Here is a 27,071-nt window from a genome sequence, read left to right on the forward strand (position 1 = left end):
TTAACAATAAACCCTTCAGTTGTTTATATGCTACCAGACATTTCAGACTTTCCAAATAAATCCTTTTTAAGCCTCTAACAGAGCAGTTTATCTCTCAAACCTCACTATTGGTTGTGTTTTTATGTACAATATATTTGACTGTTTTATATTTAAGCCTCATTTCACCAGTTTTTTTGTGCTTTGAGAGAAAATCTTCAGTTAAACTTTCATGGCTCTCACTAACAGGGACCTCGTGGAAAACCTGGAGACGTTGGACCTCAGGGAATCCAGGGAGGTCCAGTAAGTGCTCATCTCTGTCGCCCTTAAACCCTCTGAGTTATTCAGACCAAAACACCAATAAAAGCTGGGGATGTTTTTCAGGGAGATCGAGGCCAGAGAGGAGCCATCGGGGAGTCCGGCCCAGCAGGAGTCCAGGTAAAATCAAGACACAGGAAGTGAATTTCAACATCCTGAAATCGCTGCTTCAAAATCTTTAGGGGCCCAAGACATTTTCCTGGAGGGCCCCTCGACATAGTTTGAGCTACATGCATGAAAATCAGCACACATGTGCATCATGTCCACACAAACAAAAAACTAATTTACTGTCCTTTAAAAATATTGACAGGAAGTGACGTGATAAAGGGTAAAGGTCAAACTTTAGTTGTTTTTTTTTTTTGGACGTTCTACAGGTGTCACATCTGATGTATCTCCACAGAGGGATTTAACATGATGGCCTCCACTAAGCTTATTCCTCATTCTAGACAGCGTGGACGTGTTAATCTGTGCTTACTGTGACTGCTGGTCAAAGAGGAAGTCTGTAGTCAGCCGGCAAAGTTAGACGACAAATCTCAGCACTGTGCCGAAAATATAACTCCTCATAACTCTGCTCTGGTTATTCCAGCCACCATCAAACCTCACAGGCGAGATAACACTCCCAGCCTGAACCCGGACCCACAGTCAGATTATATGTTTTCATTTCACCACAGCGCCCCCTGTGGCCAGAAGGAAGTGACTTCTGGCTTTATTTTTATTCCTTTGGCTTTGCTGTAACTTTGTCATTGTTTTGTGTCGTCACAGGGGGAACTGGGTCCAGCAGGAATCAGAGGAGTACCGGGGCCAAAAGGAGAGCCTGTGAGCCAATGTTCATTCTCTAAATCTGTCTATCCTCTGTCCTCTTTACTGACCCACTCCTGCATGTCTAACACCTTTAATGGATCGACAACCCTTAGAGAGGACACTTATCTCATGGGTTTGTTGCTGTCTCATCGTTCTTTATTTAAAAGAGTCAGGATTAAACAGGTTAATCTGATCTAAAGTAATCCCTAAATCTATTAGCTGTCATATTTCTACAGTTTAGTTTTAATGTATGTCTTTAAACAGAAACGTTCTTTTGGTATAGATGTTTATAAAAAAGGAGTCTACTTCCATGCTTTGAGTTGACTAGCTTTAGACCAGAGTTTCTCAACCTTTTCAGCCAATGACCCCAAAAATAAAGGGACTGGAGACCCCCACAGTACCTGAAGGTGGCTGAACAGCCATGCACAATTAAGAACAGTCAAGTCCAGACAAGGCCGCCCATTAGGGGGGATAAAAGGGAGAGCTTTCTGGGGCCATGCCAAACTGGGGGCCCGTGGAGTCAGCAAAACCATGATCCATTGTAAAGTTAAGCTGTGATATCCATGTTTTACACTGAACCTGAATAATAACCACTTATCAAAGCAACAAATATCTTTTTTGTGCCATCTGAAAAAAATCTAAATCCAATGAAAATGGGTAAAAATGTAAAAAAAAAAAAAAAAAAAAAAAGGTGTTGGAATAGGTGGTGAAATGGAGTGTAAAAGTAGCAGAAAGGGGCTAGAAGTGTTAAAAATGATTGGCAAAATTTGCAAAAAATTGCAACAAAGGGTTAGAGTGGCAACAATCAGGCATGAAAACTGGTTAAAGGGGATTAATAAGTGGCAGAAATAGATTAAAAGTGGCAAAAATGCATAGAAAATTTGGTGAAATAGGATTTAAAAGTGAGAAAGTGTTTTAAACAAAAAAAGGCTTAAAAATATGGTGAAAAGATTGTAAAAATGGCAACAATTGGTTAAGAGTGGCAAAAATGTGCTAAAATTGGCAAAATTGGTTGGAAAAAGTGATGAAAATGGGTTAAATTAGGCAAAATTAGTGTGAAATGGCAAAACTGAGTGAAAAAGAGGCAAAAATGGATCCAAACTGTGCAGAAATTGATGAAAAGTGGCAAATACTAGTAACAAGACCAGGCAGGAAAGAAACATTTGAAAATATTCTGTTTTTTAAGGCATCTGGAGACCCCTTCTCAGTGCCTCGCGACCCCCAATGGGGGCCAGACCCCAACGTTGAGAACCACTGATTTAGACAGAGGTGTATAATCGACACAAACCAGGCTGGGATTAAGGGCCAGGACTAAAGTTTGAGCACATATTTGGACAGAAAAGGCCCAGAAGGTCCTTTTTATGTGTGAAAGTTTTCATGACTTATTAAAGAACTTCATTTAAAAACACTGAAACAAGATTTATTAAGTCTAACCACCTTTCTATCTCTGCTCTGGTAAATTCTAATGTTCTTATTGGCTTAGAGGTTTATATCTGCTCGTCTTTAGAGCTTCAACCGTGAAAGTTCATTACAGAAGAGAAAATATGTAAAAGTTTGGGATTATTAAAAAAACCCCTCAAAATAAGTGGATAAAAAGTCAAAATTAAAAAAGTTAGGTAAAACTTATATTTTTGGCCTTTCCCGTCATTATAACCTACTTTCTCATGATTTCAACATTGATATCATAATTGACTTTTAAAGTCATAATTTTAACGTTCTAGCTCATATAAAACACTTGTTCCATAGTTTAGACTTATGATCTGATTATTTCAGCATTTTATCTCAGAACTGATTTTTTTTAATCTAACAATAAACTTTTAATCTCATATTTTAATTTAATCTGATGATTTTGTTTTCAACATTTCAATTTTTTATCCAATAATCTCCATTTTTATTCAATCAATCAAGATTTTTAAAAATAATTTTGGTCTTTTTTCTCATCATTTTGACCCATTATCTCATAATCATGACTTTATTTCAACATTTATTTTATATCTCATACTTTAGACCTCTCATCTCAAAAACAACGAGAGGTCAACTTAATAGCAAACATTTTCTTTTTATCTAATAATTTCTGTCTTTTTATGTAATGATTTAGACTTTTTGTATCTTTGGCCTTTGACCTTGACTTTTCAACTCATGACTATGACTTAGTGTCTTAAAATTCAGATTTTTTCCCCATAATTTTGACTTTTTCCGTCTCATACTAATGAATTTTATCATAACTTTGGAATTTTCTGTTTTTTATTATCTAAAAATGTCTGCTATCTGACAGCTTTGACTTTCACCTCAGAATTCTGACTTTTTAAGTCACAGTTTTGCCTTTTCATGTCATAATCATAACTCTGACTATCTCATCAGTTTTACATTTATTTTCCAAAACACAACTTTTTATTTATTTATTTTTTGCTACTTTTTGTGTCAGAACTTTGACTTCATATCTTTTTTTAAATGTTGACTTTTATCTCATAATTACAACTATCTTTTTCTTTCTGTGTCATCATTTTGGCTTTTTTAAATTTTTTTTTTTATCTCAGATGTTTGACTTTTTAAATTTTAGACTTACAACTATCTCATAACTTCTGCTTTTTTTCTCCCCACAGTTTCATTACTTAGAATTTCATCTTAAATATCTCATATTTTTGACTTTTTATATCATAATTTAGGACTTTTATCTCCTAAACATAACTTTTATCTCTTCATTTTGACTTTGTATTTCAAACCTTTGAATTTTTCTGTTTTTCTGTGTTTTTCTTATAATTTCAGCTTTTTATCCAATGATTCACTTCTTATCTGTTATGAATTTTTCCTTATAATTTTGACCTTTAAGGTCGTGACTTTGACTTTTTCTGTCAGAATTTTGACTTTTTTTTTTCTTTTGCAGACTTTTTAGTAATTTCAACTTTTTCTCATCATAAGTGACTTTTTATGTCATAACTCCAACTTACAGAATCATTATTCTTGTTTATCTAATAGATTCGACCTTTTCTGTCCTAATTTTGACTCTTCTAACTTTAACTTTCTCTTATCTTGGCTCTCTCATTATTTTGACCCTCTGTCTCATCATTATTTTCTCATCATTTTGACTTAAGAATTGTTTTAAAATAATTACCTTGCTCTATTTTTTTCTTTTGTAAGTGGCAGAAATGAGCTTCCATAGCTAACAGACTAATAAAAATACATGTTAGTGGTTTAAACGCCTTCTTTTCTGGTAGACAGACACATTTTAGTGCCATCAGACATATAAAGCTCTCATGTGTCTTCAGGGCCTCCCTGGTCCGGATGGTCGTGAGGGAATACCTGGACTTCCAGCCTCAAAGGTAAAAATCTCTGCTCTGTTATAAAAATAAACTCTTGTAGATGTAAACAGTGTCGTTTCTACTAACTGCAGGATTAGTGAGGTGAATTCAAGGACAGAAAATCAGCAGCTTGTGTCGATAAATGTCCCTGACAGCCTGTTTTTGTTGTTTTAGGGTCTTCCTGGAAAAAGTGGGGCTCCAGGTGATGCCGGCCCACAAGGACTTCCTGTAATTCAGACTTCTGACACCAAAAGATCCCTGATGAGTCTTTGACGGCGTGAGATTTCAGCTGTGGTGTTGATATTTGATGCTTTGTCTTCATGCAGGGTTTGCCAGGAGCTTTTGGACAAAAAGGCCATGCAGGTCCAAAGGTAGGATTTTAATTTGTGTTTCTACCAGTGGTTCTCTACGGGACGGACCTCAGGACCAACCCCCCCAGGAGAAACTCAGATTTACCAGAACAGTTCAACCACTTTAGTTTATTTGATGAAATAGTTTGGGATTTGAATGTTTCTAGAGAATTTAACAAATTAACATATTACCATGGGAAAAAACAGCTTCTTTATCTCTAGATAAAGAAATAAATAAGTAAAGACCTCCAGAGAAAAACTGAAATTTACTCATAATAACAACAAAATGGAGCAAAATCAAATGTATACTCAGTTTCTGTTTCTTGTCCCAGGGTGCTGCAGGTGATCCAGGTGTTGTCGGACTGATGGGGTCTTCAGGAAAACAGGTACGGGTTAAAAACATCACTCTTTAATTCAGGGGCTTTGGAATACTGACTGACTGATTCTTGGCATGAGTTTGAGTCATTTGTTTGACAAATCTAAAAAAATGGACTGTTTTCCTCCATGCAGTTCATTTTACCTCGTTCCTCTGCCCTGATAAGGTTTGAATTTCTTTTGTTTCCAGGGCGAGCGAGGCGAACAGGGAGAAGTAGGGCCTGATGGGCCGCGAGGAGGACCAGTGAGTCAGCTACATCTCACACAGCACACACCAGCATACAGCCATTATATATAATATATGTTTAATATTCACCCTGATGGATGTTTGAGTGATTTATAAAATCAGTAAACGAGTCAGTCAATAAAATTTAGCTTTAATGACAAAAAAAAATCACAACAAAACTCTTTAATGTCAAAGTGAAAACAGATTTCTATAAATATAAATCTGTGATGTAAAATAAGTGACTGCATAAATATTCACCTCCTTTAAAGTAACTGACTTAATCTAACAGAGCTCCAGTCACTGGTTCATCAGTATTCCTGGCTACCATTACACCATGAAGACAAAAGAATATTCAGAGAAAAGGTTATTGAAAAGTCTAAGTCAAGGATCATCTCCAAGTCTCTGAACATCCCCCAGAGTTCAGTTAAATCCATCATGAAGACATGAAGGAATATGTCACACGTGTAAATCTGCTTAGATCAGACCGTCCTCACACACTGAGTGGGCGTGCAAGAAGGAGACTAGTGAGAGAGGACACCAAGACACCTATGACTACTCTGAAGGAGCTCCAAGCTTCAGCAGCTGAGATGGAGAGACTCTGCAGACAACAACTGTTGGCCGGGTTCTTCACCAGTCAGAGCTTTATGGGAGAGTGGCAAAGAGAAAGACACTGTTGAAGAAAACTCAGATTCAATCTGGACTAGAGTTCACCAGAAGGACTGTGGGAGACTCCATGGTCAAGAGGAAGAAAGGTCTTTGGTCTGATGAGACCAGAATGGAGCTTTTAGACCATCAGACAAGACGCCAAACACTGACATCAGCACAAACACACCATCCCCACTGTGGAGCATGCTGGTGGCAGCATCATGCTGTGGGGATGCTTCTCAGCAGCATCATGCTGTGGGGATGCTTCTCAGCAGCATCATGCTGTGGGGATGCTTCTCAGCAGCATCATGCTGTGGGGATGCTTCTCAGCAGCATCATGCTGTGGGGATGCTTCTCAGCAGCCGGCCCTGGAAGGCTTTAAAGGTAGAGGGTAAAATGAATCCTGGAGGACTATCTTCTTCAGTCTGACAGAGAACTACGGCTTGGGAGAAAATGTATTTCCTGTCAGACAATGAGCCGAAGCATCCAGAGAAAGCTACACAGAAATGGTTTAAAGACAACAAGGGGAATGTTCTGGAGTGGCCGAGTCAGAGCCCAGACCTCAGTCCAATAGAGGATTAGTGTCTGGACTTTCTAAGGTCTGTTCACTCCTGATCCCTGATCATCCTGACAGAGCTTGAGCAGTTTATCAAAGAAGAATGGAGTAAAATTCAGAGTCCAGATGTTTGATCCTGACTGAGACCTATCCACACAGACTCAGAGCTGAGACTGCAGACAGAGGAGACTCTACTAAAGACTGACTTTACCCTACATGAATTTCCTTTAAGGTTAAGCATCCATCCAACTAGCTATCTAAATTATTTTGACCATCTTTGATTTATAAAATCAATAAAATAGTAAATCCTCATCATAGGTACTGTATGAATCATTAATAGCAAAGGTAGGAGAAGATTATCATCCCCCGGTCAGGTAAGCTGGGAAAATTCGACTAGTGGAGGACCCATAAGGCCTGCCCATAGTGCCGTGTCTGAATTGTGTTTACTTCCTGTCAAGACTGGACCCCCTTTATTTTCTCTCTTTCAGGGCGAACGAGGACCAAGGGGACATGAGGGGCCTGCAGGATTACCAGGAGCCAGGGTAAGATGAGAGAGAGTCTGAAGAATGAAAATTTACCCAACAACAAGAATAAAAACCCACAACTATGACGCATGAGCAGATAGAGCAGGATGTTTAGAGGTCAAAGTTGAAACGGTCTGATGAAGGTCAGATATATTCTTGACCTCTACACATGGGGAGAGAGCGAACTATGATATCAGACAGAAAGAAAAGATACGAGTTAAACCAAGAGAAGAGGAAACTAAAGAAGTTGTACTTTTTATTTTATTCTGCATAAACGGAACAATATCTCCCCTAGACCAACAATGATGCGACATCTGCATTAAGAATCAAGCACACTAAACGGGGTGAAAAAGTAAGGAAAGTGGCCCCGGTGCAGGACCCTGTGGTACCCCAGACTCCCTGTATCATCATGTTTGATTATTCTAATGTTATTGTTAAACCACGTCAGTATTAAGAAGAGACTGTGATATTATACAGTCAAAAATGTGGAAAATGTATTTCCTTTTTGAAATTCCTGTCAAACTTTACTTTAACTTCCAGATCATTTAGTTATTGCACACTCAGCTGGAAGCTGAGCCACACAAGAATGAGGGTCACAGACATTTAGATCAATTTTAAAGCAGATATGGATGTGAAACAGGATTTTCCCCCAAGTCAGAGAGTTTCTGAAAGCAGCAAAAATATTATTGACGTGATTTATTCTGCATAGAAGGACTAAAAGCCTGTGTTTCTTATTCAGAATTAACGTTTAAAATCTGGATATACACAGATAACAAGACTAGGTTAGACCCTGGTATAAGGCTGACCACATCTATCTGGGATGGCTGCGGACTGAATTGTGTTCTGGCAGTGATTAGTGTTTGGGGTGTAAGTGTGCGGGCCCTAATGTCTTTAGGTTAAGACCTGAAACAGCCCTGTCAGCAGGAAACAGCTAACCTGACCAGTGAATATATTCCACACTTATCTGGGAAAGCTCCCCTAGAATGTGTTTGAAGGGCGGGACTTATCAGAAATTCTTCAGAAGGTGATTGGAGGAATGATCTGCCCGTCACATTTATGACGAGATATCAGAGCGACTTATGACGTAGCACACATGCGCTACTCTTGCAGGCCACCGCTGCCTCAGATCATGAATGGCGGAGCTTTATGTTGAATTGATGGGAGACGTGCAAAAACAACGGCTGTGCCAAGACAAGCTTTCAGTGCTACTCTTTGTGCTTGTTTTAAAAAGAAATGTGGTCCGCTTCCCTAGAGCTACATCCGAGCTAACGGCTACTGCGGTAGCAGCCCCTAGATACACCAGAAAACCGTAACGATCGCACATCCTTGTCGAAATAGAGCGGGAGAAGAGCGAAAACATCTTCTCTGTCATAGAAAGCTTTCAGTGTTGCTTGTTTTTATAAAGAGACATTGTCCAGCTCTGACCAAGCTGCCACTGTGGCTAAGTCCGAGCTAATCGCTACACTAGCAGGCCAAACCGCTCCTAACAGCTGATCCTTTCTCTGTAACTATCACATCGTCATGTTGAAGCACGTTGGCAGAAGAGCCAAAACGTCTTTCCCAACATAAAAGTTTTATTTATTTATATTTTAAAGATTTATTTTTGAGCATTTCATGCCTTTATTTGATAGAGGAGGACAGTGGATAGAGTCAGAAACAGGGACGAGAGCGGGGGAGAGACGTGGTGAAGAGTGGAACCTGGGCCGTCTGCGTATGTGGGGCGCACCTTAAACCACTAGGCCACCTGCGCCCCGACATGAAAAGCTTTTAGGGTTCTTTTTATTCTTTATGTCAGACAGAAACGTGGTCCAGTTCTAGTAAAAGGGCACAATGCTACAGCTACATCTAAGGTATTTACAGCAGTGGAGGCAGCCATTACTGATGTCCTAGAGTACAGCTAAGCCCCGCCCATGGGGCAACTCTGTATTTATGGCTCTGAAAGTAGAGTCACTCACTCAGTCAGTCATATAAGCCACATTTCCACCAGGTGGTCCAGTTTGAATGAGTTCGGTATGCTGAACACCAAAATCATTCACGTTTCCACAGACACCCGTATAACTACCTACAGTCCAGAGACCTAACAGAGCTAAAGCTTCACAAAACTTCAGCATGAATTTAGTTTCACATCATCACAGATAGACCAGGCTGATGTGAGCCTTCAGGCTCTGCATTGTGTTCTCAAAATCAGGTCCAGATAAACATCAGGAAACTCGATTTGTGGCCAGATGCCAACATCCACAGACCAGGAGACAGTATGGATCTATGCTGAGTCCAAATATCCTGATTTAAGCAGATATTACTCTGTTTGTCCCCCTTTTTCCGGCCAACCCTCACAGAGACTTCCGTGTTTTGCAGCACAGAGCTGAGCGGCTGTGACGTGACGTCAGTACAACTCCCTATTGTTGTGTGTAGCTCCACCTTTTTGGGACGGATAGGTAAAATAGTACTCTACGAAACGGTGCCGAAAAGTGGGATGGTACGGGCCGTTTTTTTGGCCAAAAGATGCGTGCCGTGCCGTACAGAACTGAACTGGACCACTCAGTGGAAGCAGCCCGACACAGACCCATGTTTAGGGCCGACCTCAGCAGGCAAAGAAGGGAGAAAACTTGCACATTTATGCAAACAGCAAAAATGTGCAAAGTAAGAAAAACAGAGAAAAAGTACAGTCCCAGCAGAACCCTGTGGTTCTCCAGACTTTGGTCCAGAGTCCTGCATCAGTACCAGTGAATGTTTTAAAACCACATAGGTATAAAAAAGAGGTCACTGATGCCTTATAGCTTTGAAATGTCACATTTTATATTAAATACTAAAGCTGGAGGTCTGACGCTCCTTCAAACTCATGTTTAAGTTCAGTAAGTCTCATTTGTCCTCTCTCTGTCTTGGACTGCCTTATACCTGGTTTTAGCTGATCCATGCCAAAGGAATCCTGGGAAACTTTAGGTCAGACCGCTCCATGGCCATCTCTGATTCTGTTGTTTTTAAACTGAGCAGGAAAATAAAAGATCAGGGATTCTTCACAGAGTTAAATGTGTATAAACTAACGTTTAGATTCAGGAAACATTTGTCTGCTCTCTCTTTAAAGGCTTGAACAGCTGGATCTAAACCATGAAGAAGTCATTTTCTCATAATTAAAGCTTTTTTCTCTCTCGTTGGTCAATCAGATCTTTCTCTGAGGTTTCTGAGTTTGTGAAACTCTGCTGGCAGACTAACAAGCTAAAACGACTGAGACAGATCTAAAGTATGGGAAAAACAACCGGATTATTCTAAGGCTGTTATGGAAACAGATTCATGGAAAAAGGACCAGAGAGAGCCAGATCAGCCTTCCTGCTCCTACATCAGACTCTGATATCAGACCACAAACACTCCCTCCTATCCTGGGACTACCGTCCCACACCAGGATCAATCTCTAAGACAAACTCTGCCCTGCTTTTATTTCAGCGTCTTTATGAACTCCTGTCGTTACAGCTAAGTCTCTAATCTGACGGCGAGCGGGCATGAATGAGCCCTTGTTAGAGAAACCTGAGGGCCCTGGGGGGGTTTCTGCAGATCGGGGGGGATTCAGGGCAGGAAAAGGAGCTGAGAAGCCCTGAAAGAGTGCTCTGTTCCCCAGGAATGCCTGAACGCCGTCGGCCCACCGTACGCTACAATCAGGACCCACACACACCCAGAACCGTGTGAGGGAGGGGGGCCAGGCCGAGGCCGGCCCTTCAGATGATGTTTTTATTTTCCCGTGGTTGGGTCAGGTCACGTTTTCTGACGCTCAGACGTGTTATGACTCCAAAGAGTGCACGAGAGCGTGCTCGCTGTCTATTAACGGTTTGTTTTTTTGTGTGTTTACAGGGAAGCAAAGGGGATCCAGGCCTTCCAGGACTGCCTGGTCCTGCTGGGTACCGTGGCCAGAATGGCGACAGGGTGAGTGATGGAGAGATGACAACGGTGCTGTGAAACTCTAAGAGTCTAAACAGTTTCTCTGTAGTCCACAGGAACAAAAGGAAAACAGAAAAATCAACAAACGCACCAATTTAACCAAACCGTCCAAACTCAGAGGCTAAAATGACGGAAAATCGTCTCTTTTATTAATAAAACAATAATTGCAAAAAAGTTGGGACACAGTGTGACAATGGAAAACAGAAGTCAATGATTGTTAAATCTCATAAACCTGTTTTTAACTCACAAGAACAGAAACAGATCAGATGATAAACTGAGACATTTGAACATTTCAGGAAAATATTAGCTCATCACGGCAGCAAAACATCTAAAAAAGTATGGACAGGACCATGTTTACCACTGTGTGGCATCCCCTCTTCTTTAACAGTCTGTAAACGTCTGAGCAGTGAGGAGACCAGCTGATGGAGAGGAATGTTGTCCCATTCTCATCTGATGTAGGAATCTAACTCCAAATGATGATCCAAATGTTTTCTATTGGTGGCAGACCAGATCAGGACCTGGACTCTTCTCTTGTGAAGCCATGCTGTTGGGCTTCCCTGACAGAGACGTTGTCTGGATGGGAGCATATGTGTCTCTAAAAGCTCTCTCTACTTTCCAGCATTGATAGTTCCTCTCCAGATGTTAGAGCTGCCCACATAGGCACTAACGCAACCCCATACCATCAGAGATGCAGGCTTTAGACCTGAGCCAGGAGAACAAGCTGGATGCTCCAAATCCTCTTTAGTCCACAGGACACGGCGTCTGTGGTTTCCTCTGACCACAGAACAGTTTTCCATGTTTCCTCAGTCCATGTTAAATGAGCTTTGGTCCAGAGAAGACAGACCACGGTGTTTCTGGATCCTGTTCTGGCTTCTTCTCTCCATGATCCAGCTTTAACTGTCATTGGTGGACGGCACGGCCGACTGTGTTGACAGACGATGATTTCTGGAATCTTCCTGAGCCCATGTACAGAATCATGCCTGTTTCTAATGTCCTTGCTCTCAGAGATTTCTCCACATTCTCTGAATCTGTTGATGATTTTATGGACTGTAGATGGAGAGAGATTCAAAGTCTTCACAGTTTTATGTTGAGGAACTATTTTCTGAAATTGTTCCACAATTTTTAGACTCAGTTTTTCACAGATTAGTGAACCTCTGCCCATCTTTCCTTCTGAGAGACTCTGCCTTTCTAAAATGCTCCTTTCATACCCAGTCATGTGACTGACCTGTTGATAATTAAAATTATCATATAATTATATTATCATAAAATTCAAATGAGCTAATAATTTCATGAAATGTTCAAATGTCTCAGTTTATCGTCTGATATCTTGTTTCTGTTATTGTGAATCAAATGTGGGTTTATGAGATTTGACAATCACCGGCTTCTGTTTTTAATCAAATTTGACACAGCGCCCTAACTTTTTTGGAATTGAGGTTGGATTAGAAAAGTCTTCAAATGAGAGCTGATCATGCCCATGAAATACTGGGTGTCTAGTCAAACAGATTCCTCACCACAGTGGTTTTCAAACTGTTTTCACCAAAGGCACACCACATTCACATCAATACAAAACAGACTTTTATATAACAGTCAAGGTGGCCCGTAAGGGGGAGAGAGGGGAGAGGGTTCTGGGACCCAGACAAGTGGGGGTGGCAAAATTGGGCAAAAGCGGCAAGACAGAGTCAAAAATCAGAGAAGCAATATAAGGTTTACAAAAATAAGCTGACGGTAATAATGAGACAAGCCAGGAAAGATTATTATAATAAAACGTTGCAGGAAAATAAGAGTGATACCAAAGGTACTTGGAAAATTTTGAATGATATTTTGAGAAACAAGCCTGTGTTAACTAATGCACCTGGTTATTTTACTGATGATAATAACAGGATCTTTGAAACCATGCAGGATGTGGTTGATGAATTCAACTCTTTTTTGGCAGTGTTGGACCTAACCTTGCAAAATCAATGAAAAAGGGGATGGCAGGCAGAGCTGGCAGAATTGAAGGATGTAAAATGTTGCAGTCTGTGTTTCTAGGAGAAGTGACTGATAATGAAATAGTTTCTGTTGTAGGGAAGCTTAAAAATAAGACATCAGTTGATAGTGATGGGATCGACATGATTATTGTTAAAAAGACGATTGACTGCATAATTAAACCTTTATGTTACATTTTAATCTTTCTGTTTATACAGGTGTTTTTCCAGACAGAATGAAAACAGCAAAGGTTATACCACTGTTTAAAACAGGAAACAAACACAGCTTTACTAATAACAGACCGGTGTCATTGCTATCACAGTTCTCTAAAGTGCTGGAAAAACATTTGCAAATAAGTTAGATTATTTCATAGAAAAGAAAAAACTATTAGGTGAGAGTCAGTTTGGTTTCAGAAGCAACAGATCAACTTCTTTAGCATTAATGAAAATTACTGAAGAAATTACTGCAGCAATAGAAAAAAAGAAATATACTATCGGTGTATTTATTGATTTTAAAAAAGCGTTTGACACCATTGATCGTGATATTTTAATTTCAAAATGACATACATGTCGTTTTGAACTGGTTACGTAGTTATTTAGATAAAAGACAACAATATGTTCACTTTTCTGTTTTTAATTCTGAGTGTCTCAGTATAGAATGTGGAGCTCCACAAGGTTCAGTATTGGGACCTAAACTTTTTAATTTATACATAAATGATTTATTTGAAGTCTCAAAGTCACGGCAGTCAGTGTTGTCTGCAGAGGACACCAACTTTTTCTGTTCCAGAGATGATTTACAAACGTTGGTAATAAGAGTAGAAAATGAAATGGTGAAAGTGAAACAATGGTTTGATGAAAACAAGTTGTCTTTAAATCTAAATAAAACAAAGTTTATGGTTTTTACAAATAAAAGAGGAAAATATTTCAATGACCAGAGATGGTGTAAACATTGAAAGAGTGTCTGAATTTCGTTTTTTGGGTGTGATTAATGATGATAAACGGACATGGAAAGCTCATATCGCTCACGCAAAAACAAAAGTGTCTAAAAATATTTTTATCCTGAACAAAGTGAAGTTTGTGTTGAACTGTAAAGTTATGAGAATGCTGTATTGCTCTCTTATTCTGCCATATCTTTGTCATTGTGTGGAAGTTTGGGGAAATACATATATAAGCAACATAAATCCATTATTTTTATTACAGAAGAGAGCAGTAAGAATTATTCACAAAGCAGGTTACAGAGAGCACAGCAACAGTCTGTTTATTAAGGCAGGATTGTTAAAACTTAAAGATTTGACTGAGCTGCAGACACCCACAGTTATGTTCAGAGCTAAAAGTAGAGCATTACCAGAAAGTTTACAAAAGTTTTTTGTTTTTAGTTCAGAAGATGAGAACCATAGATGGAAATTTAGTTTTAAGCATCAACTTGCACGGACGACTTTAAAACATATGTGTATTTCTGTGGTTGGAGTTAAAATGTGGAATTCCTTACAGAGTGATATGAAGAGCTGCCTGAATATATCTGAGTTCAAGAAAATGTTTAAAGAGAGACTCATTAGACATTATGAACATGGGGAATAGGGTGTTTTGTTTTCCTGTTTTACTGCTGAGGGCAGGTGTTGTTAGTCTTGAAAATGTTTCTGTATCTTTCTTGAATGTTGCTGTAATAATTATTCTCTTAGTTATTGTAAATTTGGCAGACCAGCTGTTGAACATTTGTGTTTTGAGTGTGGGGCAGGCAAAATAAGAATTTTTCTTCTCCCTGCTCCTTTCTAGCCATGGAGTGGAGTGAGGTTGAACGTCGCTTTGTGAGGGAATGTGGATTTGTCATGACTAGAACAAATGAATGAAATGAAATGAAAAATGGTTAACAATCGACATAAGGGGCCAAAAATTGGTTAAAAGTGGCAAAAACATGTTGAAAGTGTCAAAAAAGGGGGCAAAAATGGGTTACAAGTGGCCAAAAAGGATTAACTGTAATGATTGTATTAATCTGAAGGTTTTGTGTGTGAACCTAGGAGCAGAGCCGGAGACAACGAAGCAGTTTTAAAAGGTTTAATGAAGGCACACAGGAGTGAGGGAGGGGGGAATCCAGGTCCGGGGAGTGAGAGGTTTCCAGTGAGACTGAGGCTTGAGGGGGGAGGTGAGCGAGTGGATCCGTGAGCTTGAGTTCGGTGCGAGAGTGAGGCAGTGTGGCAGAGACTGGGCGATCACTGAGGGCACGTGGAGGCACACACAGAGCGGGAATCTTCTGGCGTCTGCTTCTTCTCAGAGGGGAGCTTAAGAGAGTGCGGTGATTGCAGTGATGACGCACAGGTGCGGTGGTGCGGAGCTGCCAGTGCCCAATCAGTGCAGGTGCGCCCGCAGGAACTTTTCAAAATAAAACAAAGAATGTGCAATCACCACATTAACTGTTGTAAGAAAAAGTGGTAATTATGGGTTAAAGGTGACTAAAAAATGGGCAAAATTGATAAAAAGGTGGCCAAACAAAGGCATAGTGAGCAAAAATTGGCAAGACAGTGGCAAAAATGGGTTGAAAGTGTCAAAAAGGTGACAAAATAGGGTACAAGTGGAAGAAGAGGACAAAAAGGTTTAGAGTTGCTAAAAGTTGGTAAAAAGGTTAAAAGTGACGGAAAACGATGGCAAAAATATCCAAATAATAGCAGAAGTAGGCAACAAAGTAACAACAATTGGTTAAATGTGGCACCAATTTCCAAAAAAGGTTGCAAAAATGCATCAAAACTATTTTTTTAAAAAGTTGCAAAATTGCAAAAGAGCAGCAAAAATGGTTTAAGTTGTCAAAATAAGTGGCAGAATGGGTAGAAAAATTGGTTAACTTGGTTAAAAGACGCATGGATTAATTATTGGAGCACCAATTTCAGCTCAATAATAGCTTGCCAAGTGAGGTAACTGTTAGCCAGGATGCTAGCACCAATGCTACTGATCCAACACACACACACTCACTACTGGGGAGGTCCCATACTCTGGGGGGTTTCAGGGGTCCAGCCAGATCCCCAAGGCACACCTTGACTTGCCTTAAGGCACACCAGTGTGCCTTTCCACACCATTTGAGAACCGCTGCCTTAACATGATCCAAAATTTAAATGAGATTGAAAACATTTGCTGCACCAACGTGGAAAAATCAGACAGTTTCAGCAGATCTCTGTGGAGCTGAAGACTGAAAACTACATTTAATTCAAATAACCTTCATTTGGTTCAAGACTGAGAGAACAGAATGGGTTGAATCAAAATAAGATTTATGTGGCATAAAGTACGTATGAGTCTATCTTTGGTCTGATATTTTTAACACATTAATTATTTTAACGTGAAATCCTCTCTCTGTCGTGCTGTTTTCAGGGTGCGGTGGGTCTAGATGGGCCAAAAGGAGAACAGGTTTGTTTCCTTAGACGTAACATCACACTGCTGTGTATTTCAGATCTCTCAGTGCCGAGTCTAAGCTCATAAAACACCCTCCATCTTTATTTCAGGGACCTCCAGGAGCTGAAGGAACACCAGGAGACAAAGGAGAGCTGGTGAGTCAACAAGGAGTTTTTCTCCTTTTCAGGGAAACCGTGAGATTAACAAGAAACTCAAAGGGTCAATAAGGCTCAGATACAGGCTTATTCTCCAGGTTAGCTGTTCAGGTTCTCGTTCACCCAGGTCATGGCTATCTAAGGCTCGATGCAAGCAGAACTGAAGAAGGTGAAACGTCCCCGAGACCCTTAAATAAGTCCAGTTTCTCCTTTGGATCAAACTTAGGATCCCATTCTTCTAGTGTGCTGCCAACATATTTGTGCAGTCAGGACAGTGTGCAGACGTTTGTCTGCAGTTAAAAACAACAAACTTCCACAATATCAGGTGTTTAGGAAGAACGTATCTGCTGCTGTGGTCTCAAACACGCATGGGTGTAGCACAGTGGGGAGGGGCCCACAGTGGGGAGGGGCCCACAGTGCGGAGGGGCCCTGGAGAAGCCTGCAATGAAAAGTGTGTTTGCATTTTCATTTTTCTTAGTAATTAGTGTCATCATTGAATCAAAAGTGACTGAATGAATCAGTCAACAGACTGAAATTTCTATCAAATAAAATCCAGTAAAATACAATCCTGGGGGGCCTGCTCCTCCCTTAAACATGTCCAAATGGTTTAGTCCAGCGCTGCAAAATAATGCATGTAAATTTAATTTAACCATAGTAAAAATATTGTTGTTATGGTTAAAAATACTTTAAAATGCATAGATATGTGTAAAAATGATGCATCATTCATTTCTTAGCTAGCAGGTTAGGGGGCCCAGTGTAATATTGTTTCTGGGGGCCAAAATCACTGGCTATGCCCCTGCAAACACAATTTGATTTTTACAATTATCATAAATGCTTCTACATTAGAATAAATGATGGTTACCCATCTATCCCAGACAGTTCAGATAGATCATCATGTGATCACCAAGCTGTTGTTGGTGGTGGTTTTTATTGTAAACAGTCTTTTCTGGAGCATTAGAACAGGCAGACATTTTTAAATCAACAGATTTAAACCTAATTTATATCAACAGAAACTAAACTGTCTAACCTTGGCTGACGTTTAAAAATAGATCTACTTTTCCTAGTTTGCAGCAACACTATCACAAACTTTGCATGCATCTTTCTGCACACGTCCATAACTATATAATCTCTTCTTTTACAGGGCGATCAAGGAGAACCAGGAGAGAAAGGAGCGGTACGTTCACCCACACCAGAGCCTCTGCTGCCCTCTCACAGGTTCCTGACCGCTCTAATCCTCCTAAATCTTTGTTTACCTGCTGCTGATTTCAGGCCGGCCCACCAGGAGAGACGGGGAACAAAGGACCAGAGGGCGGTCGAGGACAGCAGGGCAAAGAGGGCAAAGAGGGCCAGCCGGGACCCCGCGGCATGCAGGGAGACATGGGGGCACCGGGCCTGCCGGGGGTCCAGGGAGCAGCGGTGAGACGGTTCATCTTTAAACCAGAGTGTGACGGTTTCAGCTCCATCAGAGCAGCTGGTTCTAAATAATCACATTAAAGCTGAAAACTAAGCCGCTGTTTAAAAGTCATACAGAGATTAAAGAAAATTATACCATAGAGTTTAATGATAAATGAAGTTTGAGGTAGAGTTTATCTGCTTTACTGAGGAAATATCAGGGGTGTTTACATCTAGTATTTAAAAAATTATAAAATTAATATCGAAATAAATCAGTGTCATACAAAAATCAACTCTATGCATAGATGATGATGATGATGATGATGATATGATGATGAAATGCAAACCCACAGAATTACTGCACTAGGAAATTGAAACTTCAAATGTGACATTAAATTTGTGAAACTCAACTTTTCTAAAAAAAAAAAAAAAAAATCTATCAATGAACATTAAAACATTTCACAAAACACCAAAAAAGATCAAAGAGCAAAACTATTTTATTACGGACAAAAAAACAGAGAAATGCAAAAATGTTTCATCAAACAAAAAAATGTGAAAAGCAGAAAACTGTAATAAAATGTAAAGAAATAACTTTGAACTATAACTACACAAAATGTTTTTTAACTGTTTTTTTTTTCATTTCATGCTTCAGAAAAAAGTTTTAAAAACATTTCAGGAATAATTTTTTTTTCTCAAAATATTTTTGTTACACAAAATATTTTTTAATTTTGTAAAATGTTATTTTCTTTGCATGAAATAAATTGCATTGAAAGTGAAATGTTTTTTAATGAAATACTTTACATTATGTGAAAGGAAACAATAAAAAATAATAATAGTAATAAAAACAATATTATTCATAATTAGATAATTACATGCAAAAAAAGTACATTCTAAAACATTTCTTTGCCTTTAAATTAAATATTTTTGTGTGAGGATTTTTTTCCTGAATTTTGATGTCTTATTTATTTATTTATTTATTTATGTATTTCACAAAATTCTTGTCTCTAAATGTTTTTGTGTCATACTTTAATGTATATTTGTCCCGATTTTAATGAAATAATTTTGCACTCAATGGCCATTTTTGTTTTTCATGAAGTAGTTTCTACATTTTGTAAAATATTTCTGTGTTTTAAATTTCATGGGTTCATTTTTTTTTTTGTTTTTAATCATTGCAATGTTTTTGTAGTTGACCCTTTGGGCCTCTATATAAATAATGTGTTTTTCTTTTTTTAAGATTTATTTTTGTGCCTTTATTAGATAGAGGAGGACAGTGGATAAACTATGAAACAGGGAAAAGAGTGGGGAGAGACATGCGGTAAAGGCCGGATTCAAACCCGGGCCGCCGGGTACATGGGGCGCGCCTTAAACCGCTCAACCATCTGCGCCGCTATAATTAGCTTTTTGCACTGAAGCATAATAATGCATTAAACACAGATCATTACAGCAGTACATTTTTTAAAAGTTTTAGTTTGATGGAGTTAAAATAAAGTTTTATAAACTTTATAGCTCTCAAACAAGAAAAAGAAGTGACAGCATTAAAAATGATTAAACAATCAAAAACAGTAAAAATGTATTATGCACATTATTGTCTAACTGTGACGTTTTATTTCTTTGTTTTCAGGGAAAATCACCCACAGACACTCATATCAAACAAGTCTGCATGAGAGTAATGCAAGGTAAGTGTTCTCTTCTAATAACGCTGTGATGGCCATGATTTCTACATTTTTAGGGCTTTGTTTAATTCCTAATTCTATGATTTTACCCTCATAAACCCAAAATTTAGATCAGAAGATGAATACCTTTGGATGTGTGAAAAGTCAAAATAAGCCACCCTGGTTTTCGGTGAAGTGTTTTTGTCACTGACGGTTAAATCTGTGAACGTTTGTCTTTTAAAGTCTTGGTCTCATAAATCTAAATGTCTGACATGTCCTCCTGTGTCACAGAGCAGCTGGCCCAGCTAGCAGCTAGCCTCAGCAGACCTGAGTCAGGTATCGCCGGTCTACCCGGTCCCCCCGGCCCACCTGGACCTCCAGGACCCACCGGAGAGAACGGTTTCCCAGGACACACCGGATCCCGAGGTCTGCCCGGTCTGAAGGGTCCACCGGGGGTGATGGGTCGCAAAGGACCCAAAGGTGAGGCTCAGAGCAGTTTAACTTTAAGAGCAATCGTTCCTACTAATGAATCATTACTGGTTACTGCGCTCCACGCTGAGGTTAGAAAACATTCAAGAACAAACGAACATTCTCCTTATGAACAAGATACAGGGGACCAATCAAAGTCGACTTGGTGCACCCTGGTCCATGATTTTCTTCTGTGGCCCCGCTCTTTATTTTCCTCTCCGTAACCCGTGTTGACACGGATGAGGAGCAAGAAAAGTGGGAGATGATCAGGCACCAGGAGTGTCAGACAGGAAGGTTATTTCCTGTCTCACAGCGCGTGCTAGCTTGTTCTAAAGTGGAGACAGTGATGCGTTAATAATCCATACTCATGTCTGAAACATTGAGCTCAGATTTGTGTCTACATGGAGGTAAAACTGTGCAGCTCTGCCATTAAAGGCCTCTCACAGCAACTACTCAAATGGGACTTTTCCATTACATGGTGCGGCTCGGCTTGATTCGGCTTGACTCGGCACGGCAGCCCAGCGCAGCAGGGGGCTTGCTTTTCCACCATAACCGAGCTACCCATTTGAGGGTGTGTCTGGAGCTGATGAGTGTTTTGAGCCCTCCTCAATCTCTCTACACTTTTTGGTCTGAATGACTTTACATGGTTTTAAAGCAAAAAAATTAAACTATGACAGCGCTGCAAGCTGCTGTTTTTTACATTCTCTCTCCCTGTCTCGCTTTTCCTCTCTCTCTCTGTCCATGATCAGTAAAAAACAATAGTTCACGCTTATCATCAAAAAATACCACAGCCCGATATATTCACGGTTAGCCTGCCACACCCCTAGAGTTTAGGACATGGAGGTAAGTAATCCGGCAATGAATGTGTTAATCTGAACATCTGCAGACAAATGTCTACAGGCTCCAAACAGCTCTGAACACGTCAAACATGAGTCTCCTCGGGTCTGCAGCCTCAGATCTAGTAGACCTTTTTGATTAAACTCCTCTTTCTTTGATGCTGCAGTGACTCTCTCCGTCCTCACGGACCAATCAGGTTCATCCTGATGTTAATGAAGGAACAGATAAGGTGTGAAGTCGCAGCTAAATGTGGTAACTTCAATTAGACCCTACCCTCGTTTGGTCCTGATTAACACGTCTCCTCTCTGCAGGCGATCAGGGCGACAAAGGCGACAGAGGACCCACAGCCAGAGGAGCCAAAGGAGCGCCTGGTGCCCCTGGTCTACCAGGTAAATGATGACGGGTGACTCAGAGAAATCTGATTTGATGACATATATACAGATTTATGACTCTGATACTTGCAAGACTGTGAATGCAGCTCTGGTTGTAAGATCAATTCAGAGCAGTTAAATGAGATCCAGGTTAAATGACAGCGATGTTGTCAGCTGTGTCTTCAAATGGGGCCATGTTAAACAGGAAGGGACCCATCATGGCCAAAATGTTCAGCTGAAAAATATGCCAATAACCTTATAAGCAAACAGTGAATACATACATATTACATATTGTGTTACCTAGAAAATCTCAATATAACTGCAAAGTAATTCTACTTCCTGTATGGTGCTGGGGTTTTTATCTACATAACACAGCACATGGCTAATTTAGAAGTTGAATAATCATAAGATCAATGTGGATGATGTCCAAAAAAGCTGATCTTAGAGAAACTTTAGAGCTTCTGAAAACTATGCAGGGACATCAGGGGCATGGAAGGATTCTCAGTTAGTCATTGCTGTCGGGAATAAAGAAGCTGAAAAGGGAACTGCTTTTAGCTGGGTGGTACAAACACCGATGCAGGGGCCTGGACGAGGACGGGCCTGGGCCAGAGAGAGAGTTATGGTGGACCTCGATGAGTGGGTAAATCTCCCTGGGACCAGCTGTGAGATAAAGTGGAACTGTGTCACGCAGAAAGGCATGGATCATTAGGGCTGATGGCGAGAGCACCATAGTACTTCCCTGTAGCTGGGTGTTCCTGCTCGGGACGTCCTGGCTAATTTAGCCTTTAGTAGCAGCAGTGTGGGAGGAGCCATCAAGGAGAGGAGGACTGGACTGAACTATCCGCAGTGGACGCTTTTGGTTACTACTCCAAGTAAATCACGATGGATGGATATACTGTTTAGCAGAGGTTACAGTCGAGATCATCAGTCCATGAGGACTAATATGGAACAGTTGGTGGTAAGACTCAATAGGATCTTTGCAGATGACACGCAGCAGTGGAGGACTGCTGTTGGGGGGCAGGTAGTGATTTCTGCATTGAGAAACTACCAAAAAGCCACGTTTTGGGCTATTTATGACTAGGCCAAGCGCTCAAAGTGCCCAGTTAAAAACATTCTTTATTCTTAAGCTACTTTGTGTCCCTTAAGTAGAGAAATATTCATGAAAAAAAGTTTAAAAACTCAGAGAGACATGTCAGCAGGCAGGAATTCAAGGTTTCGCTCATTAAACCTTGATCTTACCTGTGTTTCCTCAGCTGATGTCTATCCAGTCTCTTGGGATGGGAAATCTGTTTCTTTTTAGAGATCCAGATCATTTGGCTCAGCTCAGTAGAGCTGGTTGTTTGACTCTTTTAGGCCACTGCAACTCAACCCTGCTCAACCAAAGAGCCAAATAGTTAAAAAACACCTTTGCAAGAACCACAATCTAAGTGGTGAAAAGTGGAAAAAACTGCTAAAAGTAGCAAAAACAGTAAGTTAAAGGTGGCAAAAATGGTCAAAAAGCAACAAAAAAGGCTAAAACTGGGAAGGAAAAGTGGAAAAATGGTCAGGAAGTAGAATAAATGGGTGAGAAGTTGCAAAAAAATGAGTTACAGGTGGCAAAAATGGTCCAAAAATGGCAAACTGTGGCAAAAAAAATGAGTGAAAAGTGACTACAATGGGCAAAAAGCAGTCAAGAGTGGCAAAAATGGGCAAAAAAAGAGGAAACAAGTGATATATAGTGGCATAAGGTTGATGGAATGGATGAAAAGTTGTGAAAAAGGGCAACAATGGGATAAAAGTGGCAAAAAGAAGTGGATAAATTGGGCAAAAAGAGGAAACAAATGGTATTTAGTGGCATAAGGTAGATGAAATGGGCGAGAAGTGGCAAAAATAGTAAAAAAGGGCAAAAGTGGGATGAGAGTGGGGAAAAAGTGGTATTTACTGACAAAAGGCAACTTGAATGGGTAAAAATGGGGAGGAAAAGGGCCGAAAATGGGTAAATATATGCAAAAAAGAAAAGAGTGTCTAAATGGGCAAAAAAGTAGGGAAAAAAGTGGGATGAAATGGCAAAAGATAGCCTAAATGGCCAAAAATGGGATAAAAGTGGCTAAAATTGGCAAAACTAGGAAAAAAAATGGTATTTAATGACAAAAGGTAGCTTAGATTGGTGAAAATGGGGAGAAAAATTGTGAAAAGGGCAAAAATGGGAACAGAGTAGCATAAATGGGTAAAAAGTTGCAAAAAGGAGTGTCAAATGGGCAAAAAACTAGGAAAAAAATGATATTAAATGCTAAAAGGTAGCTTAAATGGGTGAAAAGTGGCAAAAAATGGTGAAAAAGGGCAAAAAAGTTTCCCTTTTTAAGGTCTTCTGGGGTAATAATATTTTAAATGAAGACATAAAAGAGCCACACCTTGAGTATCACTGTTTTAAGCAAATCCAGTTTCAGAAATTGGCTAGAATATTTTGAGGGGATTTGGATCACTCAGCGCTGCAGACATGGACTATGTTAGTCAGGGACACCCTTGTGGAGATCTGAACCCAAGGTTGCTGATCGTTGTCAACATTGCAGGGCATGAGGAGGGAAGTCTTGGTTGGCCACAGCAGAGTAACCCAGAAGTCTGCCGCCGTTCTCAGAGGCATACATCGATACCACCTGATACAAATAGACAGAGCCTTTTAAGTTTCCTCTGTCTGAACTGTCACGCTTTTTTCCAGGCGATTCTGGCCGTGCAGCTTACGGCAGAAACGGTCGTGACGGAGAGCGAGGACCTCGTGGTGTTCCCGGAGCGGTGGGCGTTCCCGGACCTCCTGGTCCCCCAGGTCTGAACGGATACTGCGAGTCGTCACAGTGCATCCTGGCCATGGTGGAGTCACCGAGCCCTAAAGACTCCGGCATGAAGGGCCCCAGCGACATGTGAGGAGGACTGGGAGCAGAAAACTGAGAGACTGGAGGAGGAAGCAGCAGGAGATTTGTCCTTTTGGGTTTTTGTCACTTGGTTTGTATGTTGTTTAAAAATTGGGTCCTCTGATTTTGAATAATTCGGATTTACTGAAGCCATCTTTGCGGTTTAAAGGTGGACACTGAACAGCACACCTCGTCTCCTGAAAGTCCTTAACCCTTTAAAGTCTGATTTTACCTCGATGTTCCATCTCTGTACTGTAAAACAGAAAATATAAACTGTTAATACACAACCCTAGCAGCCTTTTTCCTCTCCAAACAACCAGACGAGTCTGAGAGAGTATGTTTCTGTAAACGTGTCAATTATACTGCTGGACCACGCTCATGCTGTTTGTATCTTTCCTGTTTATCCACTAAAATCCCTTTTTCCTCCAAATGTAGGAAATGTTTGATGATTCTGTGTTTGTGATGGGAGGGAGCTGGCAGTTTTATATGACTCTTATTTATTATATCAACGTTCAAGGTGGCATCTTCGAGTTGTACAAAGGAGGAAATAAACACGTTTTGATAACGTCTCGCATGTTTTGTATGAAGGACAAAATGACCAGGACTGTGCTTCAGCTTAGATTAACTCTCAGGGTCTCTGTTAAACTGAACGAGGTGTTTTAAATGACAAAAACGGTCAGAATAAACTTTATTTTAAAGAGCACATTTTTAAAATCAGAGCTAGAGCATAAACCCCCAAAATAATAGAGGACCCCCACGGTCCATGGAGGTGAGTAGTGCCCACCATACTGCAGAAGGCATGTACAAATGTAGACATTATTTACATTTACCCTCGCATCTCACTCATCTATAATGGTATTAATTTAGACTAGACTCTTTTAAAGGGTATGGAGATAGTCCCACAGGAAACTGTAGTCTTCAAAACCTTTATTTCCTGTACTTTGGGGGAGTTTTGCACCAGTTTTTATGAGCTTTGAGGCAAAATCCTTACTCTACAGGCCAACTAAATTACCCTCAAACAAAATCAGACCTTCTCTAGAGTCTAAAACATTGGTTGCCAACCAGAGGTCCGGGCACTCCTTGGAGGGCGCCAAAGATCTTAAAGGGGCCCTGCCTGCTCGGACATCGCCAAATTAGATGTAGAGAATTTTTAAAAATCGGGATTATGAACAAAATGTCTAAAGGCCAACCTAAAGCCGAGCGTACACTGTGTGGATTTCATCCAGTTTGAGCTGCATGACTCACCTGGGAGTCACGCCAGTTTCCAGTCTAATTGTGCGTGGTTTGTTGTCCTGTTTACAGGAGGAATGTTCATGGCTGTGTTCAGCCACCTTCAGGGACAGTGGGGGTCCCTGGTTTCTGGCACCTTTATTTTGGAGGTCGCGGACTGAAAAGGTTGAGAAACACTGGGTTAAATGAAGCCAAACTGGAACCCAACTGAGGAACAGTTTGAGATCCAAATGAGCTGACTCTTCTATGGTGAGCTGAGCCAAATGACCCGGATCACCAAAGAGAGCTGGAATTCCCATCACTAGTGAGCAGCTTCACTGAGCAGACTTACAGCTGGTCACCGATTACCAAACATGCTCAGATCTTTGATAAAGGAGTGCTGCCTGAAACAAGCAGGATGCAGAATTATTTTCTGAGCTGTAGCTCAGTGATCAGACTGAGTCATGTGATGGACATGTTTGTGTTTTTAGCTTTAATCAGAGCGGTGAGTCTGACTGAAAACCATGGCCATGGGCGTGGTTTATGACTGAAAAAATATTAGAGTGACTGCTGACTAAGATGCTGTATACCAACTCAGTGGTTGTCAGTATGAACAAATAAGTACATCAGTATTTTTGTTCAGACAAAAGTTTGACTGGTTTGTATCTTAATCGCTCCGTGTATAAGATTTGGTTGGAGACACATCCATGTCCCGGCCAGTTCCATTGTTGAGTGCTGCAGGTGAGCTGGCGGAAGCCCCGCCCATACAGGTAACAGCCAGAGGTAGAGAGGAGGAGGGGGAGGGGATTTTCTAGTGATATTTCTGGTGGATTTTAGTCTCTAAAACCTTTAACTATCACAGTAAAGGAGAGGTTCGTTAAGGAAGTATATTACTGTGGGTGCAATATAAGAAACTGCCACAAGAGGGCACTGTACCATAGAAGACAATTAGGTTTATATTCACAAGATGGACTCAGCATGAAGAGTCTCTCTATTCTGCTCTTTAAGCCAGAAATTTCTAGAGAAACATGGGGCAAACATGTTACATGTTTTTCCAACCAATAGGAATCCTTTCATCCTCAACTGTGATCCAGGATGCCCGCCTTCATTTCAGTGATTTTAAGCCTGATTTTACTGCTGGATGTCAGAGACGTTAAACATGTTTTTGAACCAAATAAGTTAGATTCTTGAACACGTCTCACTTCTTTTCCAAAAGGCTTCTTCAGTTCTAATGTGACTGGGGCCAAAGTTGGAATTTAAGCTCCAGTGGCTTTGGTCCTTGTCACATCAGAACTGAAGAAGCCTTTTGGAAGAGAGGCTAAGTGTCTTCAAGAACCTCCAGCAAGTCCAGTTGCCCTTTTAACGCCTGGGTGAATGAGAACAAACACAGACAAATAAGTCAGAGCACTTCTGACAATGCTGGCAGTCCTTTACAGCCTTGGTTCTCAACTGGTGGGTCGGGACCCAAAAATGGGCTGTGAAGCCATTTTCGATGGGTTGCAGATGTGTGCAAAAAGCTCTATAGGGGCTTTTATTTTGAAGGATATGCCTCCATGTCTGCTCCATCATATCTTTAGTTCCTCCTCTGGTCCAAACTGCCACATCTTTTATTAAATAGCAGGGATGCATGATATTATCAGCATAGATGTGAACATTTCTGCCAGTATTTACCACTGATCGATCAGCTATCAATAACGGGTGTTAGTATCAGTTGTGTTTCTGCATATTTGTGGAGTTTTAAGCCAGAGAGCAGATCTAGATCAGCT

General features: G+C 40.4%; 1 protein-coding gene across 1 annotated transcript; it reads left to right on the plus strand.

Annotated features, from left to right (window-relative positions):
• The first annotated feature begins 4,349 nt into the window (after positions 1-4,349).
• On the plus strand, positions 4,350-25,951 carry col9a1a (collagen, type IX, alpha 1a). The gene is made up of 15 exons (XM_041784162.1): positions 4,350-4,415; positions 4,569-4,622; positions 4,721-4,765; positions 5,077-5,130; positions 5,310-5,363; positions 7,035-7,088; positions 10,911-10,982; positions 16,316-16,351; positions 16,447-16,491; positions 17,633-17,665; positions 17,761-17,907; positions 19,505-19,559; positions 19,827-20,015; positions 21,152-21,229; positions 23,907-25,951. The coding sequence occupies exons 1-15, from the start codon at positions 4,350-4,352 to the stop codon at positions 24,107-24,109; spliced, it is 1,185 nt and encodes a 394-aa protein (XP_041640096.1). The 3' UTR covers positions 24,110-25,951.
• Positions 25,952-27,071: the final 1,120 nt, after the last annotated feature.

The sequence above is a fragment of the Cheilinus undulatus genome, linkage group 4 (assembly GCF_018320785.1).
Source record: "Cheilinus undulatus linkage group 4, ASM1832078v1, whole genome shotgun sequence".
In the NCBI taxonomy this organism is placed as follows: Eukaryota; Metazoa; Chordata; class Actinopteri; order Labriformes; family Labridae; genus Cheilinus; species Cheilinus undulatus.

Excerpts from the sequence above, each read along its gene's own strand:
- col9a1a (XM_041784162.1), top strand. The coding sequence starts at position 4,350 with ATGTGTCTTCAGGGCCTCCCTGGTCCGGATGGTCGTGAGGGAATACCT. Across the intron at positions 5,364-7,034 it reads ATGGGCCGCGAGGAGGACCA|GGCGAACGAGGACCAAGGGG; the intron begins GTGAGTCAGCTA and ends TCTCTCTTTCAG. Across the intron at positions 20,016-21,151 it reads GGGTCGCAAAGGACCCAAAG|GCGATCAGGGCGACAAAGGC; the intron begins GTGAGGCTCAGA and ends TCCTCTCTGCAG.